This window comes from Drosophila biarmipes, chromosome 2L (assembly GCF_025231255.1).
Source record: "Drosophila biarmipes strain raj3 chromosome 2L, RU_DBia_V1.1, whole genome shotgun sequence".
Classification (NCBI taxonomy): Eukaryota; Metazoa; Arthropoda; class Insecta; order Diptera; family Drosophilidae; genus Drosophila; species Drosophila biarmipes.
Window position 1 is genome coordinate 16708929 of NC_066612.1, and position 19506 is coordinate 16728434.

The following is a 19506-nucleotide window of genomic DNA, read 5'->3' on the forward strand; positions in this document are numbered from 1 at the left end:
GTATGCCACAAAAGCCACCATCTCTAGCTATAGAAGCAGCTCATTGTCATCCTAGGTTAGTTCATAGCTCATTTATAGAAAAACCCTAACTTAAGCACACGCATACACAAGCCACGCCAAACATTGCTAAAGTCTCGTGTTTCGCCTTGTATTTGAAAAGTCTGAAAAGTGAAATTCTAAATTTAATTCCATAAAAGCAAAATCAGTTCAGAATAGTTGTCACGCTGTCACACACACTCTGTACACACACACATTTTAAACACACTCTTGAACTTTCCCACTAAAACGCTCGCTAGTCGCTCTGTCACGCCCACTTGCCCGCTCGCCCGCCCACCAGAAAGCCAATAGAAGCAGTGTCTGTCTAGCTCTGTCTCTCTCCTACCCTCTGAACATCATACAGCTCTCTTGCTCTGTCTCACGCATTTACTAAAAATGTCAAAATGTCGCTGTCCCAGTCATCCAACAAAAACCAAGAACTATCAGCAAACAAATGCATAGAAAAAAGTCCATAGTGTTAGAGCCACTTTGCTAATGCATCACAAAAATAATACAAAAATAGCGAAAAAACAACCTCAACCACAAAAAGAAACGAAAACAATCTTCTTGCTATGTTTTGTCTTCTTCTTCTGCTACTTTCATATGGACAACCTCCCACGCCAACAAACCAACGAAACCACTGAATAAAACGTGCCATGAAACCAAAAAATGTAACAAATTCTGCAACAAATCTCTCATTCGAACCAAAAAATTCCTTACCAAATTTAAAAACCAATTTCCATTTCGAAAACCTTGTTGTAACATTTTCAAATACCTAAAATATTTGAAATCACCTAAAACTACATATAACAAAAACCCGTAAACAGTCAGATCGACAAGCAGCTGGAGTTGGGAGCCCAGCAAAGCCACGGTCAGAACGTGGCCCTCTTGGAGACCCCCAATGGCATTACCTTGTTGGGCGCCAGCAAGGTGCGCGAGGCCAATGGAAACGGCCAGGATCGCATGTCGGTCGAAAGACGCCATCACGACGAGGACGACAGCTTCGAATATGGCACGGACCGCGAGAGCAGTGTCTATAACCCCACCACAAGACCCCTGAAGAGCATTCTGATGAGTCAGGCGGCAGGCCGCAATTCCCGCAGCTCGGCGAGCGACAAGGAAGACGGCAGTGAGCATGCTGACCTCCTGCAGAAGGGCAATCAGCTGGGCATTCCCGAGTCGCGCTTCTCGCGCTGGCTGCCCAAGGATCAGCGCGAGCTGATCGAAAAGCAGGCGATGCTACTCTCGGGAAGGGGCAAGTCCACGGCCCCGGGCCCGGCCACTCCCCCCAAGCCCCAGAGGCCCCAAAACGGAGAGGCAAATACCACGAGTCCCATTGCCACCGCAAATACGACGACGACAACTCCGACGACGCCAAAGTTGCCACAGGAAACGGAAATCTGAGAGTGTGCACGTGTGTGTGTGCGCGTGTGGCATTCATATTTATTTATTTCTTCTTTTTGGGTACAGGAAACGCGCAGCAGGATTAGGGATGGAGCAGTTTTAGGGGCCCTAAGTGAACTCTGTTTGCTGCACCTTCGTTTTTTATATATATTAGAGTGCCTTTCTCTTGAGAACCCTGATAAACATAGACTAAATACCGGTAGAAGCATATTTAAAATTTCACTGCACTTTTACTTGAAAAGCACCCAAAAGTATGCTTTGAAAATGTTGGCTTCGAGTCCTGAACTTGAGATAATTCCTTGTGGGATTTATAACTACAAAACTTTAAATATATGTCAGAATATTTATAAATTTAATAACTAAAAGCAGTGAGCTCACTTTCTTAACTTAAATGATTCTGAGAAGATTTTAAGTCGCCAGATAATTCTCAAGATAGGGACTCTTAAAAACTAGGTGAACCCGTTGCAAAACTGACTCCAAACTAGGCTCTAAGCTTGTATTAACTCATAAACGTTGCTTCTTCTACAAAACAGAAACAAAAACATCAAAACCTATAAATAAATACACAAACTTATTTATTTCATAGAATTTAAAGCTGGCATGAAATTAAGTTTTTATCGAATACATAAATCGAAAGAGTTTGCATGGCAAGCATGAAGCAACCATTCTTTGATATACAAAAATAATTATTGTAGTCACTGTAGAACAAGGTCATCATCAAAGTGTTCAACTTAAGCCGCACACACTGTACTTTAAGAGCGAAAAGAAACTTACTCTTATTTCGATGATTAAAATTAAAACCTAGTAATTAAAACCGAAACGATAGGAACTTTTGATACATGTTTTTTCCTTCAATATTTTTTACAATACCTATGTTTAATGATTAATTAACAACAATAAATATTGTTAAAACAGAGTTGAGTTTCCTTTTATGGATTTATTTATTTTGCGAGTGCCTGAACATGTGTGCGTGTGTGAAAGCCGAGTTTTGAATAGAATGGAAGCCTGAAAGCAATATCATTAAAATACGAAATCAACGTTTCATGCAAAAAACATTTCATATATACGAGAGACTAACACGCCACTCCAGAAACTAATACAAATACAAGCACGAACATATAGACACGGCACAAACTGTTAGGAAAATGTATCCAACGGATACTTGTTGAGCTAGCCCAGACAGCAGGCAGACATTCAAATGAGCCAAAAATATTTATAGAATATAGATGAAACTCATTTCAGCCGAGCGAAAGCAATTTACTCGGTCAGCCCACGTCAAACGAAGGTTAAAATGGGGGTGGAACTGGGTAAAGAGTCCATTAAGGTCAAAAGCGAATTAAATATTCCATATGGCATAGACTATTGGACATTAGGTGGGGCACAGGGCATATGAATTTAAATGAAATAACACCTTTTCCATCAATTCGGTTGATTAAAAAGGAATTGCAAAAGAAGCTATAACATTTACAGGACAGCTCCTGTTAATTTTCAGTTAATGTATAATTTTTTAATTTATGTAAGTTTTTAACTAATACATTTATAGAATAAATAATCAAAATAATCTTAAAGAGGCCAAATATTAAATAAAAGAACTTAAATATAAAGAGATTACATGAGGGCCCTCTTGAATATTTGCTTTACCTAACACTATTCGTTTTAATGGTTTAAATGGTGCCGCACACGAACAATAATAACAATTATGCAATTACCAAAACACAAATGCGTAAGCCCACTAACAACTGCCAGATAGGACTTCCCAAAGAGAGCAATAGATGCCAAGAAAGGACTTCTAACCACACGACTAACCCCGAACACCATTATGGCCGTCTTTTGTTACCCTGTTTTTGGGGGAGAAAATTCGCACAGCAGCAATTATTTTGACACAGTAATAAGTAGAAAAATAGACCAAAAAATAGCAAACAGCAGCAACTTTCATACAAAATCAAAATCATGAACCCATCCAAAACCTCCCAACAATTTCCCAACCGACAAGCAGCAGCGACACGGAAAGCGCCGATATAAAAGCCACTTCAACGGCCACGGCCACGACCACGATGGGCGGAGTGGGCGTGTCGGCCGAGGAGGAGGCAGCCGTTAACGAACAGGAGAATCCCCAGCAACAGCAGCAGCAGCAGAAGAAGGCCAAGAGACTGCCAGCCTTTGCCGTGGCCATTTTAAAGCGCTTCAACGAAAAGGATGCGAAGAAGCACAAGGACAACCAGGAGTCATTGAATATTGTGGAGGAGGGTGAACCAGAGAGTCCAGCAGCCGTGAATGCCATCGATGGCAATGACAATGAGCCAAAGGTATAGAACAATGTCCCACACCTCGTCCCATTCTCTTTCCATCTTCTCTGTTTTCGTCTGAGCACACAGAAAATATATCTCTAAAATATTCAGACAATCGATATTTTTTTTACTAAAAAAATGTTTATTTCCATGCATTAAAAATTGATAAAACATTTTTATTTAAGATACAAATGTTAAGCAAAGTATTCAAGTCTTTAAAGAAAAAGCTAAGAAAATTACCATTGCATACTTACAAGGGCAGTTTCATACTGAATTTGTTTTCCATTTGAATTGGATAGTGTTAATTTTTCATGCAATATTTCATTAAAAAAAATTTAGATTTTTTAAACGTGTTCAAGTAATAAATTAATAAAAATAATAAAAATAAATGAAATAATAAATTAATAGGAACTTAAAAAAACTGATTAAAATAATAATATGGGTTTCATATAGTTGACACATTTTTTTCATCCTGAATATAAACTGTGTGCGTGTGTTTGAGTGCGAGCTGTATTTTCCTTTAAGCTTAGCATAGTTACTATGTACTTAGACGCAAGCTTCCAGCATACAATTAAATTATTTCTTTTATAATTTCCCTTTTGCTGTTATCACAAATTTTCTACATATTTTCTTTGCCATTTTCTGCTCTTTCCGTTAAAAACCAAACCGCATGCAAAATAAAATCCGTTGTTGTATAACTTTTGTATATATACGCAAATAAAGGCTATAGTTTGGCAGAGCACCTCACCAGTGTGGACATTTAAGTAAAGAAAGCTAAGTGCTTAAAAAAGGTATTAATATTCCCCTAAAAAACCTACCTATTAAATTTCTCTATGCTTAATTTGCTGAATTAGAAAATTACTTATAAAAACGTTTGCTATCTACTTTCCCACAAACACAGCAAGACAAACAACTCGTCTATGCTGAACTTGTACTAAAACCAGCCAATGAGACAACAGCAGCAGCAACACCAGCGGCAACCAAAACAACAGCAGCAACACCCGAAGGCTCTGGAGTTGGGGCTAATCGAACGACGGAGTACGCCGAAATAGTCTACGTGCAGAAGGACAAGAAATAATCTAGCCCATCAAAATAAAACCCTGGGAGGCTGACACAAACGAAACATAAAAACGATTGCACAAAATTAGGAAGCAGCTATGTAAGCAGGAGACCCAGTGCAGCATAAACATAAACTTTACAATGATATTAAGAATGCAAAACAGAATAAAATGTCTTGAGTGGTTTTTCAAAAACTTCTTGAATGTGTGTACTAAAATCTAATGAAATGTGAAACTAAGAACATAAAAGCGAAAACATAACTTTTACAAAATAAACTTAAATCTCCGCACAGAAATCTTGACGCAAGACACGCCCCCTCAATATGTACCCCTCCTGCCCCAGTCCACACATTAAATCAAATTTACAACAAGATAAAAAGAAAAAACCTAAAAAAGCTAAAATAATATTTGCAAAACAAAACGATATATATAAATAAAATTTACATAAACATAGGCAAGAGAAAAAAGCATTTGAAAATCTCAATTATTTACATAAATGTCTCGCATTTAAGCTAAATGTAAATTTAAGACAAGAAGCCACACAAGAAATATGAAACATTATGCAAAATTTACGTAAACCTTTTTAGACGAACCTTAAATTATTTTAACGCAATTTTTGTACTCACCGCCGTTTTGGATAAGCAAAATTAGGGACTGTAACGATTTAGGCAGCCAGAAAAAGCATTTAAACAGCAATATTCAAAAGTTAAATATGAAAAAACTCATCGAACATCTCTTGCAACTGAAAGTATTTTATCATAATTAATTTCGTTTTGTCTCTCAACGATATCCATCCATTTTCCACACAACTGACAATTAATGTTATTATTTAAACTATTTACACCATTACGAATTAATTGATAATTGACTAAGTTAAGTGCATAAATTAATTACGATGTACTTTCATGATGATGATTGATTCTTATACTTTGTAAGTTATATAATTTGTATAAAGGTAAGCTGAACCAGAAACATTTTTGAATAAAATTCTTTACCATATAAAGTGGGTGTATTATCAGCATTTCAATAATTAGTCAAAAACCTGGATACAATAGGTAAGTATTTAGGTGAGTATTTCCTCAATAGAAATTAATTTTGAATGAATTGTCTAATTAGCTGCCCCGTAATGTCTAGCCGCCAGCCAAATGCAAAGGGCTGTGTTAACATATACCTTGTCAAATGGGATGTCAAATTTGCGGCAGGGAACTTGAAATTGCAGTTGAGGCTGTCGGCATCTTTGTTTGGCCTTTCAGGCACCGAAGAGCCCAACACAACAACGCCGATTACACTAAATAATAGCGCACTTCTGATCCGATCTGCAACAGCAGGAGGGCTAATCATGTCGCATTATTCACAGCCGCATTGCCATTTATTTATTTCGGCTAATGCCGAAAAAAGGAGAAATAATAATAGTAAAATATGGCAGAGTCTTGCAGTTGACTTGGCTCTGTCTGCTGGCAGATTTCGGTATCTGGCTGTGGCTGCCTGTCAGTCAGTCACTCAGTCAGTCAACTGCTCGGTACTGCGGCTCCCTCAACTTTTTCTGACATTTCAATTTATAAAGCTCAAAATCTGCGCGTTACCCGAAGCGTCGCATTTTACATTAGACAAAAACAGAGCGGATCTCGTATATTTTATTTCGCCATTCTGGGGGCCGTTCCTTCCTCTTTTTTGCAGGGTCCACGCGACAGCTTAAAAGTAAAATACAATTTTGCAGTTTTCCTCCTTTGTTCCATGCCGCAGGCAGTACATTGAAATTGACTTCAGGGGGAGCGAATAAAATGGAACTTTCAAGGCTAGTACAATGCACTCTCAGTGAAATGTGAAATGGGGCACTGTAAAATAAATTGGGGCGGGCAAGGAGAAGAGTAGACTGAATCTCCCTTTGGGCGTGCATAATTTGATTTTACCGGAAAAAGCTAGGCTTGGAATTACAATTCTAAATATTTCATAAGGGCGTGAGCAAGCAGTAAGCTACGCCCAGAAAAAATATGCAAAGTAGCTATAAAAAATAAATAATTAAGAGGTAAAAAATGACCTAAATGACCTTGGCTCGTTTTTTATGTCATGATTCCCAAAAATGCCGTTTTCACACATTTTAAAAAATGTTATTTTTTAGGTGTTCAAAAAAAGTTTAAAGGATACAGCTAGAGACTACGATTTTCTTCTCTCTTCTTTTTTAGTTTTTAAATACTATGACTAAGAAAATAATTTTTTTTCGGCCAAATCGGGATACGAAATGGACCTTGTCCAAGGAAAAATACTACTAATACGAATATCTTTTTCGTTTTTCAGTTTTTTTTAAATTTTCTATTTAACCACTGTGATTTGAAACCTTTAATTGAAATGACCCGTTCGCTTCCTTACAATCGATGCTCCAGTTTCCTTTTTAATTCAATTCCCGATCCCTCCCTCTTGGCTACCCGAAACCCTATAATCTGCATCCCCGCCACAAGGCATATTGTTAATTATGTAATCAGGCTCAGGAATCCGCGACGCATTAATTTCGCCTAATTAGTTTGCCATTTTGAATCGGCTGACTAGAAACCAGGATCGAATTGCGTTCCACGTGCCCCAGCTCTAATTGCATATTAATAAACAATGTTGCAGGCATTGATTCAATTACCAGCGAACCTACGACCGCCCATAAATATGCATGCAACGCCAGTTTATGTCCACTAACTAATCAAATGCGGATAACTCCTTCAGCCGAGGACTCGGGCGCTTCAAATTGCAGTTCCCCTCAATCTGCATACGATTTCGGCTCCACAACTGGTGAAAAGTTTTTGCACTCGGAAACAATAGAGCCAACAACAACAGTCGTTAGACAAGTACACAGAACCCGGGAGGCGGAAGAAAGTACAGAAGGCGGCCAAAGTCAAACAGAAGCCAAGCAAAAATCCAAAATCAAGAGTCCTGCGAAGCCGGGGCACTGAGGACAGCAGAGGAACCAACACAATCCCTGAAATACACAACATAAAAGTGGTTAATCCAACACTCGCAGTTTTTCTTGGATTATACTTTTGTTCTGCCAGTCAGTTGTAAACGGTGGGGAAATCATCAAGGGCACTTATATTTAGGAAATTGTAAGGTATTACAAAATTAATACTTTAGTTACCATTTTAAAAGAATAATAAGAAAAAAAAGCAACTAAAAACATGGTATGATAAAGTTGCGGCAGTATATAAAACTGATAAAGTTGCTTACAGGTAATTGGTAATTCGACTTTAAGCCAGAAAAAATATATATAGGTAAATAAATATTTACAAGATTATATTTTATTGTTATTATTATTAACAAACCTAACTAACCCTCATTCCTAATAAAACTTTAACATTAAAAAAAAACGATTTTTTTAATAAACGTTTAAAAATCACATAATTATTTCCTTTAATTTTGCACAATTTGTAATAACAACATCTAATCAAACTAAGCCCCATCCTTAATAAAACTTGACTCAACTTTTTTAATTATAATTTTTAATAAAATATTTTTTGTAACATATTTTTTTAGAATATTGAATAAACTATTAATAAACTATTTTTCTTAAAAATGTTGAATGTCACCAAACAGGAAAACCAATTCTAAGCGAAAGTTGACCCAATTCGTCATTATCTCATTTTGTAGTTCAATCTTTTGTGCCACTTTTCGTCCGTTCAATGCGATTCAACCAACACACAGAAAAGGTGCAGTTAACGTGCAAAGCTTTCGCGAAACAGCTGTTCCCGTAAATCCTTATCAGCAGCTTGGAGTCCACAACAGCTTTCTCTTCGCTGAATAAAGAGAGAGCTTAAGAGCAGCTCTAAGAGAAATTGTGGAGGCTAAGCTCCCCGGATAAGTTCTCTTAGCAGCCGAGCTTTTAAGAGAGCCAAAGTAGGTGCCGAGGTTGTGGGTAAATAGAAATAAAAAAACCAAGCCCCTTGGACAATTGTGACAATTACTGTGGCAGGCACACGAAGTCGGACAGTCTCTTAGGTGCCGTGCAGCTTTGCTAAGAGCAACTCCCACATTTGGGCTTCGAGTCAAAGAGATTTCGAGCTGGGGAAGTGCAATTCCAAGGAGTCGCTCACCTGAGACGTCGGCGAGCTTTCGGCCGCGTCCTTCACAACTTGCACTGGCGGCCATTTATCCGCCAGCAACAGGTCTGACTTGGCAGTCCCTTCCCCCAGATGCAGATATGAGATACAACCGAGTATATTTAACCTTTATGTTTAACCCTTCGCCACAAGCCCATGCAAATTATCAAAACTTTTAGGTCCCATTGCTGGCCGTCCTCCTGCAGCCACGCTTGATTGCCATAAAAATGCGTAAATTAACCAACTTGAAATGAAAGGCGAACAGAAAATGGATATCGTAAAAAATGCGGAAAATCAACAAACTTCTGTTCTGCTGCCTCCGAAAGGGCAGCGGGGCAGCAGGCCAGCAGGGCGCATACTTAATTATAATTCGAGCTGTTTATTTTCCGCCCGCCCCCCGTCTCTGGAAAATTGTGGCTTCAATAAAAGCAAAATAAAAGAAAAAGTGCCTGGCAGCCGGACACAATTAATTACTGCTTGGCAGCCAAAAAAAATCCCGAAGAAAAGTCACCCACCAACTGCGCAACAAGTTGAACTTTTCAGGCAAGTTCGGTCAGTGCGAATGTATTACCCAAATATACACGTAAATATTTGCGAATAAAAAGGGAAACAACAGAGTTGTTGGGAAAGTATCAAATAAACTCTGGCTTTTTGGCCCTCGACGCGGCCAGGTGAGACTGCGAGAGACGAATTTGATTGAAGAACTCGCCGCCTGCCGAAGGTGCGAATTTGAGTGCTTGCCGATTCCTGGGAATATTTTTATTGCATATTAATATTTTAGGGGGAGAAAGTACTTTTTTATTTGTACACATACACCCTTGAATTTTTTATCAGCCTCAGGGAGGCTGTCAATTTGCTGAGAGCGATGGAAAGGTAAATAATACAAGACAGAGATGAGAGTTGGGTATTTTATCAAATGTTAAAAAGTATTAAGTAGTTTTCTTAAATTTGTTTATTAAGTAAATTAGTTTTCGTCAGTAGGCATCATTTTACCTTCTGCTGTTAAGTATATTTAATATTAATATTTTTAATATATTTTATGATTGAAGTGACCAAATATCTTTAGGTTCTAAACTTATAGATAAAAAAGGGATCCCCTTTACTGCGCCTAGTGCTAGGTCGTCGTTCAACTCAACTGACACTTGGTTGGCCATTCGGAAAACCCTTTTCCCTGCTTTCGCCTACTCATTTCACGGCACATTAAATATTTATGCCCAAAAATGTTTGACCCTCATAGGGCCACCGCATATTTGTGGTTTTTGGGCGATTCTTTGCGAATATTATGCATGTTTTTCATTACATCTATGCAAATGTCGAGTGCTAGTCAAGTGCATGGAATATTTTCAACATTTTTGCGGTTGACACAAAAAGTATTTATAATGAACTCGGCCAACTCCAGGAAAGCGGGCCACAAATCTAGAGCAGCTGAAACTAGGGTTCCGAGTGGGTCAAATGCTTCTGCCCCCCTTGCTGTGGCCGCTTTCAGTGACATTCAATTTTCAAAAGGCTCCCAACGCTGCGGCTTTGAGCGCGGAAATTGAAAATGTTCTGCTGTCTCACACACAAAACTGAAATGCGGCAAGACATTGTCGGGGCATGTCGGTTAAACAATTCTGTTTGCTGATTTCCTCCGCCCCGGCGGCCCCCGTTCGCCCGCAACTTTTATGCTGCCATTATAATTAGGCTCAAATTGCTGCACTTTGCTTTGCATTTTAATTACTCAACAACAGCTCGAGAGGAAGAAAGGCATCTCGGAAATGTTGCACAATTTAAGCGAGAGTGAAAGCGAAAAGGAAAGCAAAATGGCGCGGAGGGAGCTTCGCTAACAAGTTGCTGCCTCGCTGCCTCGCTGCCTCGCTGCCTTGTCATGGGCCCTCCCTCCTTCTGTCCCACTGTCACTCGGCACGCCCACCGCCTCCCTTCCCCCGCCACGCCCCCATCGACCGCCCACCGCTCGGCAGTCGTCAGTGTGGCATTTCAAGCAAAGTATTTAATTTCCACATCATACACACGGCCGCCCAGGCAAACAATGAGGGGCGAGAGCCCAAAATGTGTGCCAAGGCGAAGGCTGACGGCTGATGGTCCATTCCTCTCAGCTGAGGAAGGGCACTGGTCAAAAAACACTAGCACAAATTCCTTAAAGATAGGTATTTCTCTAGGTTAAGTTTGCCTCTCGAGAAGAAATCTTTCAAGCTAAGCACCAGACCCCAACCTACATATTTCGTACACTTTTAAGAGCATATGTTATGGCTTGATATACAATGTTTAAACTTAAGGGAATCGTAAAATTACCAAAAGTATCCTTGTTTTTTCTAGAGGACATGACACATTTTAGCAATGTCTTACGAAGTAGGTCTAATTAAACTATTTAGGTTAGGTATTTTAATATTATTCATTATAATTATCATCTTCGTACTAAGGAAGTAAACCCATTATAACATTCTTTAAATATGTTAAGTTTTACTTTATATTTCGACCTTAACTTATTCAAATAATATTTAGAGTGACTACTTTTTGCACATCTTCAAGCATTCCTTGTACTGCTTAAAATTATTTCCGTTTTGACCACATCCACTGTAATTAAAGCGGTAGCACTTGTTGTCTTTGTAGTTGTAACCATATCTTGTTTCACGACCAACACAAAAGCCCTTAACTATCGGCTCTAAGCAGACTCCTAGTAGATAAAGAAAATGTATTTTTTTTTCATTAAATATGGAATAAACAATTCGAATACAAATGCTAAGCACTTGCTTGGACACCAACACTTTAAAAAATTGTGAAACTCACGATTTCGTTGCCCTTCCAAACAAGCCGGTATTAAAAACAGTATGCAAGTGAAAAGAATTTTCATAGTCAGCTTCTTTTAAAACCAGAATGTCAACTATTTGTCGGTCTACTTATAACTAACCCAATAATATAAAAAAAACTGTTTGGAGATATTATCGTAATTATATTGGTTATGGTAATGGAATTCTTAAAGCTAAATGGTAATTTAGATTGACAAATGTAAAGTAAAACTTGTAAGTTAAATGTTTACCCAGGTAGACTTCTTTTTTTACATGCGGCTTCACACGCTTGGATAGAATCGAAATTGTTTTCGTTGCCACCACAGCCACCATATATAAATGGAACGCACCTTTTGGCACTGACTCTGAAAGCGAATCTGTGGAACATTGCTTTGCAAGGCCCAGTCATCGCTGGAAGACTGCAGGTTCCCTCCGCTGAAAATGTTTGATTTGAAAATGCCTTTAACTTGACGTCAGTTTTTGTACTTACATTTCACCACGTCCAAACTAGAAATAGAAATCAGGATGTAAGCAGCAAAAATAAAATTCATGTTTTTCGCTTTCGAAAAAAGTGTTATAACTAAATGCTTCAGACCCGAAATGGGAACCCACGTACCATAATATGCGAAACTAATTCATTTTGGTTCGGCCTATGTGTGAATAATTTATACTGGTACAGAGTTGTTAAATACACTTGATTATATTCAGTTTGTTTTTAAGTAACTCCAAACGCAATGAAAAAGTTCTTTGCCCTTATATTTGAATTTGATAATGCATAAAATAAATAGACCTATTTTCTTTTGCATGCTGCTTATACGCTTCTTTGGACTTGAATTTATTTGCGTTGCCCTCACAGCCACCATACACAAATTGAATGCACTCTTTTTTACTAGGAATTTACGCAAATCTATTAAGCCCCGCTCTGCAATGTCCTATAACTATTGGAAGACTGCAGATATCCTCCGCTAAAAAACGTACGTAATTGAACTTCATGTTTATCGCTTTCGACTGAAGTGCGACAACTGAATGCTAAGGACTCGGATTGGAAACTTATGTCCCTCAATTTCGTAATACCCGTGAATAAATCATTTGTGTACATATAAATGATTTTGATACCGAGTCTCTGCCTAGCCGAGGTCTAATTGTGAATTATATATATTTCCAAAGTGACTAAAATAAACTTCAAACGCAGCAACATATGTTTCTTTTTCCTTTTATATTTAAATTTGATAACGAATAATATAATCCAAATATTCTATATTTTGGCGAAAATTTCAATTTAATCAGAAAGACTTATTTTAGTTCGCATGCGGCTTGACAGGCTTGTAAAGAAACGAAATTGTTTGCGTTGCCACCACAGCCACCATATGCAAATGGAACGCACCTTCTCAGAAATCGACTGTAAGTGAATCTATGCAAAATTGCTAGGCAAGGCCCTGTCTTTGATGGATAACGACAGATATTCACCACTAAAAATTTTAAATTAAAAATCATTAATTTTGGTTTTGAATTTTAAACTTACCAATCCCCACGACCGAAGCAAAAAGAGGAATCAGAATGTAGGCGAACAAATGAATTTCATGTTTATCGCTCTCGACTGAAGTAAGACAACTGAATGGTTGTCTTCTGAAGGAAATGCACATATGCGTAAAATCCATAAATAATTGTGATTTGTTTGGTGCCTGTGAGAATATTTACTATTGCTAGACTACACTGTCAAATTAAGTATATTAAAGAGTTGGACATTTCAAAGATGTAGTTCTTTAAAAACTATACCTTTGGAAGTTTATTGAATTTTTTAACTATAAATTATGTTATTTTTGTGTAACATTTATTACACGTGTTTTCCTTTGCAGACCATAATAGATTCGAAATGCCCAATGATTTAGGATTTAGTTGCTACACAAAAAGACTTAAGGTTATTTAATATTTCAAATGATTTTTAGTTTTAGCACTGTGTAGTGTGAATAATCAATAGTGCCTGCGGGAATATATAAATTACAAATGTCAGAGTTTTTTATGAACTCCTAGTACACTATTTACTATTCACCTGTTGCTTGGTTTCCATGAAGGGATTTTAGTTTACCTTACTAAAAGGTAGGAGTACTTTCTGAGTAACTCCTTTCATCGCCATTCAATTCGGCATCCAGGTTCATATACTGTCGCTCAGTTCCCTGGCTGCAGCCATTTTATTGGTTTAATTTTGTCACGTTTCGATCGGCGAAAGTGCCGCCAGGGAAAGGAGAAATGGAAAACATCTGGGGAAAAGGGCAGATAGACAGGCCAGTAAAATGTTCTCGCAAATCATTTCCATTCCAGTTTCCTCTTCTTTTGCCTCGGCGAATAAATATAAATAGCAAAATTTGCCATTTTGTGCAGCGACTTTCGAAAGTTTTGAACGAAAGTTTTCGTCGGGCAATTGGTTTTTCTTTATTTCTTTTTTTTGGCTGCGAAACTGGTTTTCTGGCATCCAAATCAATTTTCGGGACGTCTTAGACCCTTAAAGCTGCTGATGATTTAAGGATTTGTCTGCATTATAACGCATATCCTGGATATGGGCAGGTGGTGAGGTGAGGCCAGGCGGAAAATTCAGGGGGCGAAAGGGCAAATGTCGACGTTGACCCGCTGCCAAGTCAATAAATTCTCATTGCCTAAGCCATAAATCAGCATCATGGCGCGCTAAGTGTCATTTTTTGTGACGTTCGGATGGCTTTTTACCTGGCCAAACAACAGGGGCGGTTCCAATGCGACGGGGCGTGGCAAGACAGCTCTGAGGAGAGCTTTACACTGAAAGAAATCAAGAGTAAACTATTTCTTTTGATTTGTTTTTTCAAAAAATTTCCTACATATATTCGAATTAATACTCAAAACAAACAACAAGAGCCCTTTTAGTTTATTGTTTTTAAGTTTGCTAAAATCAAGTGGTTGATGTATAAATAAATACTATTTCCTCCAGTGCAGATTGGCAGAGAATTGGATCTGCTACTGGCAGCCTCACAATGCGCGTTATAATTTACACCTGGCGAAAGGCGAACGGCAGTAGCAGCCAACAACCTCAACCAACTACAACTGTCATTTGACCTTAACCAGACGTGGGACCGAGGGTAAATCGGGGTTGCAGAGTGGGTGGGCCGTCGAAGGGGAGTGCCAGTGGGTGGTGTGCGACAGGGGGAGTGCCAGTGGGTGGCCAGGTAATCTTTGTTGCGGTTGCGGTTGGCTGAATGCGCTCCGGATCCGAACTCTTCTGGGTGTTATACCCTGTTACATATTTTACTCAAAAGCGCAATTGCTTGATTTGAAAATTGTCAACTGACAAAGTGCAAAAGAGAGGGTGATAGCCATGGTGAGAGAGACACACAGAGACGTGTCAAAGGTGGCTTGTCTTGGCTTTTTCGGTGATGGATGCCTTTCGACCTCAACTATTGGCTACGAAAATTCGTTTATAAGTTGTTGCAACTTTCGAAATGGATTGCACGGATGTAAAAGAGGTTATCGGCACTTTAAAGTCTACAAAGTACGGGAAAAATGCTTGCAATTGAGTTCATTAAGCCAGAATATTTATTAGACAGCCTCAAGTTCCTCAGTTCTGTGTGCGCTTTCTACTCCGTAAATCGATGGACTGTAAAAGGACTAATAAAATGTTCCAATTAAACGGAATGCGATCAATAAAGGACCCAGTCGCTGGCAACTTAAAGCTTTACGCTTATTGAAAGCCCATCTATCTGGCTCTTACTGGCAGTCAAACCCCCGGGCTACTGGCCCCTCCACCCTCCTATTACTCCAGGCAGCTGCGTTGATTGCCGTAACAGCTTTTGAAATTAAGTCGCTGCAAGTCGGCTATAGTTCGGGGCAGGGGTGGGGGGAAAGGGTAACGATTTCAGGACCAGGGGACAGGACATTCCCGGCAAGACGAAATGCGGCTGAGAGCAAGCTCAAGCCACACGGAAAGAAAAGGCCGAAATTGGCATCGGTTCGGACTGCTAAAGTGCTCGGTTTCATTGAAGTTTTTAAACAAAAGTGTACAACAGTGTACTGTTGAAAATAACAATCCCAAAAGTCTAACAAACTTTTAATTACCAGAAAAGATACTAAAATTTATATTTAATGAGTTTAAACACTTTTCGTTAACTTATGGGTTTGTTGGCAGATGAAAGCTATATAAATTTGCTTTTTTATATTTGAATATATAGGCGTGCTCCTACGAGTTCTCTCGTTCTCGAAAAGTAATGTTTCATAGGAATGTTTTCCTACTTAGATAATCAAATTTTTCAAGTATGCCACCTTGGCACTCCTTTAAGATACGTTTTCTTAATTACACCAACATGAACAAGAATTTTTATTCGATATCTGAATAAAATGGTGGCAGTAAAAAATTATTAGTTTCGGTGCAGGGCCACACACTCGCACAATTGACGCAATTGCAGCGATACTTTGATTTTATTTCATTTGCCGGGAACATCTGAGGGTATGCCATGGGTGTCAGGGGTCGGAAAACGTGGGGGCTCGCAGGCCCGGGGGGGCGGAGTATAAAATGCAGGCACCAGAGGAAGAGATGAAGAGCCAACCGGCGAAACAGTTGCCAATAAAAATTGCATTGAAAACGCTTAACCAAGCAGCGTGCATCAAATTGATTTCATGCTCCTCCAACGCTGACTGTAGTTTTACAACGTGCATCATCCTCTCTCGCGCAGATAGTGGCGGGCCCAAAAAAATATGCCACGCTTTTTCCGAGTCGCACAAAAATATTGTCTGTCAATATTCGAATACCGCACATCGCAATCCACACCACCACCCAGGCCCGAAAACGGAGCGAAACCAACCCAGAAACCATTGAGGAGCGAACGGTAACGAAATGTAATTTTTGTTTTCCCACCCGCCTCCCAGCCACCCTCCGCAAAGCGATGAAGCAAAATAAATGAAAACAAGGACTAAAGTTTCAGGATGCGAGCAAAAAAACTACGCACTCTGTTTGCTCTGGTCAAATCAATTGATTGGAAACTTGAATTATACAAAAATAATGAAAAACATACAGCACTTAATCTGCAAAAGATATTTTCTTTAAAGCTCACGAACCGCTTTAAACTTTGAAAGTATCCTGAAGCTATTTTAAAGTATCAGTGATTTGAAAAAAATGAAAGTTTGAATAAAACGCATGATCAAAACCTAATTTTTGAATTTATTTAAAAAGCATTTCCCTTTGAAGTCCTATCCTTAAACCAGTTTTCAACCTATTAACATATAAGTGCCAAATGACGGCTTCCGCTGAAGCACTTGAATCCTGGTCGACTACCAATTCTGGAAAGTTAGATACATTTTCACTAAAGCGTTAGTGCCAGGTTTAAGGGTATTTGAGAGGGGAAAGCAAAAGCGGCATGCGTGAAAACCGTGAAAATTGCCGCCGCTGTTTTCGATTTTTACGCTCAATCCCTCAATCAGCAGACCACCTTCACACCCCCGGCCGAATTCCCCCACTGCCCCCACCTCGATCAACCGATTCATGGCGCCAAAGTGGGAATCCAGTTATCCTGGCATTGGGGATGGCGCATGCCTTTAAACTTGTTATTTCAAGGATATGCACAGCGCTCTGGTTGCAAACCGAGAAACAGACAGCAGCTCAGTCCCAAAAAAATCTGACAATCGCGGCTTTGGCAACGATTTCGCTGTGTTGTTGCCAGATTTCTTTATCTGCACATAAGCATCGAATAAGAATGAACTACATACGATACGAGGTCACAACAGTAGTGGAACAACTAGCAAACAAACATGGTTCTTGAAATATTATTATTCCTGTCTATAGCTAAAAACGTACAGAAAAATGTGTACTTTCAAATGGCAAAACAATTTTTGAGAAGGCTAAGTTCAAAATAAAAGCGAATGTATTTTTCAATACATTTTAGGAAATATTAGATTGTTTTATTGATTTTTTCCTCAGATTTACTTATGCTAAAATATTTAAAGTAGAAGAACAATTTCTTGACTAATGATAATATATTATTCAGTACTTTTAAGGAAATACCAGCTTGTTTTATTGAATTTTCCTTAGCTTAACGGATACACGTGTTTGCAGACAGCTTCGAGCAGCATCATATCTATTCAATTTGCAACTCTCAGCATTGTTTGGCATGTTTAGCAGCTCACTGAGCAATTTGGTGCACCAGGCCAAAGCCAAGGCAGTTGCCAATTGCAATGTGAAACTCGCCAAAAAAATGCGCTTGATCCGAGCCGAGGGATCAACTGGAGGCACTTAAGTATTTATGGGAAAATGTTTAATATGCTCCCTCAACGGATAAAGTTTGTTAAGCTGCACGTTTGATTTCTTTTCATTTTTGACTAATCTATTGTTTTCAAGTGCATCTTGCGCTCATAAAATTTGATGTTTATGGCAGAAATAATATCCTATTTCCTGGGAAATGCAACGCAGCTGGAAACAAAGTGCAGTTTGGCATTTTCACTCCGGGAGGTAAGTGATTATCGCAAGAAAAGGTTGCGAAATAAACATTTGGCACACCACTGGGATTTTAGTAGGTATTTTTAATGGAAAAGAAAGCATCTAAAAAATGTTTAAGTGATTTTCAACGATTTTGCAAAATAGAGCAAAATATACGGCTAACACCTTTTATGTGCTTAAAATAAATTAACGTATTTAAAAATAAAAGAACCTTGCAACTCTTTCGGCAATTAGATCCAAGCCCCGACTACTTCCAGCCACTTGGGAGCGACAGGTGAGCATGCCACGCCACATCAATCAACCCACGGAGCGAAAGGGAACCCAACCACAATCGAGTGGCAACCTTCAGAAAACTCAGCCACAAATTGGTTGTGGCAATCGATGGCTAATCGAAGCAAGTCCACGGATGTGGGAAGTGCTCGAGTGCGGGGGCATCGCTGAAGTGTCAATGGCAACATTCCATAAAGCTCAACTGACACTCAGAGGGGAAAGTCCCCAGTTTTTTCTGCGCCCCAACTGAATTTGATTTAAGGCCAACTACTACTGGATTTTCCGGATCGAAAAAAGAACTAAAATAGAAACCAGAAGGCAGCGACTGGCGTGAAAAACTGAAACAACTCAAACACAAATTCACACATCCACATTTTGCAGATACGCACACAGGGTAAAGGGTGAAAGGGGCGGCTGGGGGGCTGGGGGCTGGGCGGCATAGCTGGTGGGCGTGGCGTGTCAAAGTCAGTCAAAGCGAAGGCAAAACCTTTAGTCAAGTTTGAAAGATTGATTAGTTTTTAACAACTTGTGACTGCGAGCGGGGGTGCTGGGTTGAAAAAGGCGGTGAAGGGCCTCGTTCGGGTTCGAGATCTAGTTCTGGTTATGCGTACCACTTCCGAGATACACTCCGAGGAAAAACCATGCCAAAAAATTGTATTTGTATCATTAGTTTGAAACTTTAATTTCTATATGCTGACTCAAGCCATCTCATGAATTTAAATTCATAAATGGATATGCCTTTTTATATGAATATGCTAGTTATTACTATCTCTTTGAAGTATACATTAAATGTAGACAGAATTAAAAATATATATTTAGTGCTTGTTATTTTTAAGATTAATTTGAAGTGCCAAATCTGGGCCTTCCCAATTTTCTCGAGTGCACGGGACGGGTTCAACACGTGCACTGAACTAACACTGAGTGAGTTGGAAAGTGAGATGAGTCAAGGCGGGCAGGGATCCTGGCAAGGATGTTTGTCGAACCAGGCCAGCTGAATGGCAGCAATTAGCCACAGCCGAAGCCAGCCACACGCAAAATTGTCAAAGGAGCTGGAGGCCAGGACTTACCATTCCCCGAGCTCCTGCCATAATTCCCCATTTCGATTTCGGCTAGAATGTGTGCTTAAATTCCCAGTGACCA

The 19506-nt window shown here is 39.2% G+C and overlaps 1 protein-coding gene and 2 long non-coding RNA genes across 6 annotated transcripts in view; 1 reads left to right on the forward strand and 2 right to left on the reverse strand.

The window, feature by feature from the left end:
* The window catches only part of LOC108033669 (fasciclin-3), a 73887-nt gene extending 68098 nt beyond the window's left edge, over positions 1-5789 (forward strand). Inside the window, exons 6-7 of one of the 4 annotated variants that reach the window (XM_017108111.3) lie at positions 3437-3746; positions 4630-5789. In XM_017108111.3, coding sequence (XP_016963600.1) covers positions 3437-3746; positions 4630-4806 — 487 coding nt within the window. In that variant the 3' untranslated portion in view covers positions 4807-5789. Of the gene's footprint in view, positions 1-863; positions 2357-3436; positions 3747-4451; positions 4512-4629 lie in introns of those variants that run through there. The other 3 variants (XM_017108112.3, XM_017108110.3, XM_017108114.3) reach the window with 3 other exon arrangements.
* Positions 5790-11235: 5446 nt separating this feature from the next.
* LOC127010702 (uncharacterized) lies at positions 11236-11744 on the reverse strand. Its single transcript, XR_007763467.1, has 2 exons — positions 11650-11744; positions 11236-11536 (listed from the first exon to the last, which is right to left on the reverse strand). It is a non-coding gene; the product is annotated as an uncharacterized LOC127010702 (long non-coding RNA).
* A 47-nt stretch (positions 11745-11791) lies between these two features.
* LOC108033588 (uncharacterized) lies at positions 11792-12252 on the reverse strand. The gene is made up of 2 exons (XR_001768683.3): positions 12139-12252; positions 11792-12083 (listed from the first exon to the last, which is right to left on the reverse strand). It is a non-coding gene; the product is annotated as an uncharacterized LOC108033588 (long non-coding RNA).
* Positions 12253-19506: the final 7254 nt, after the last annotated feature.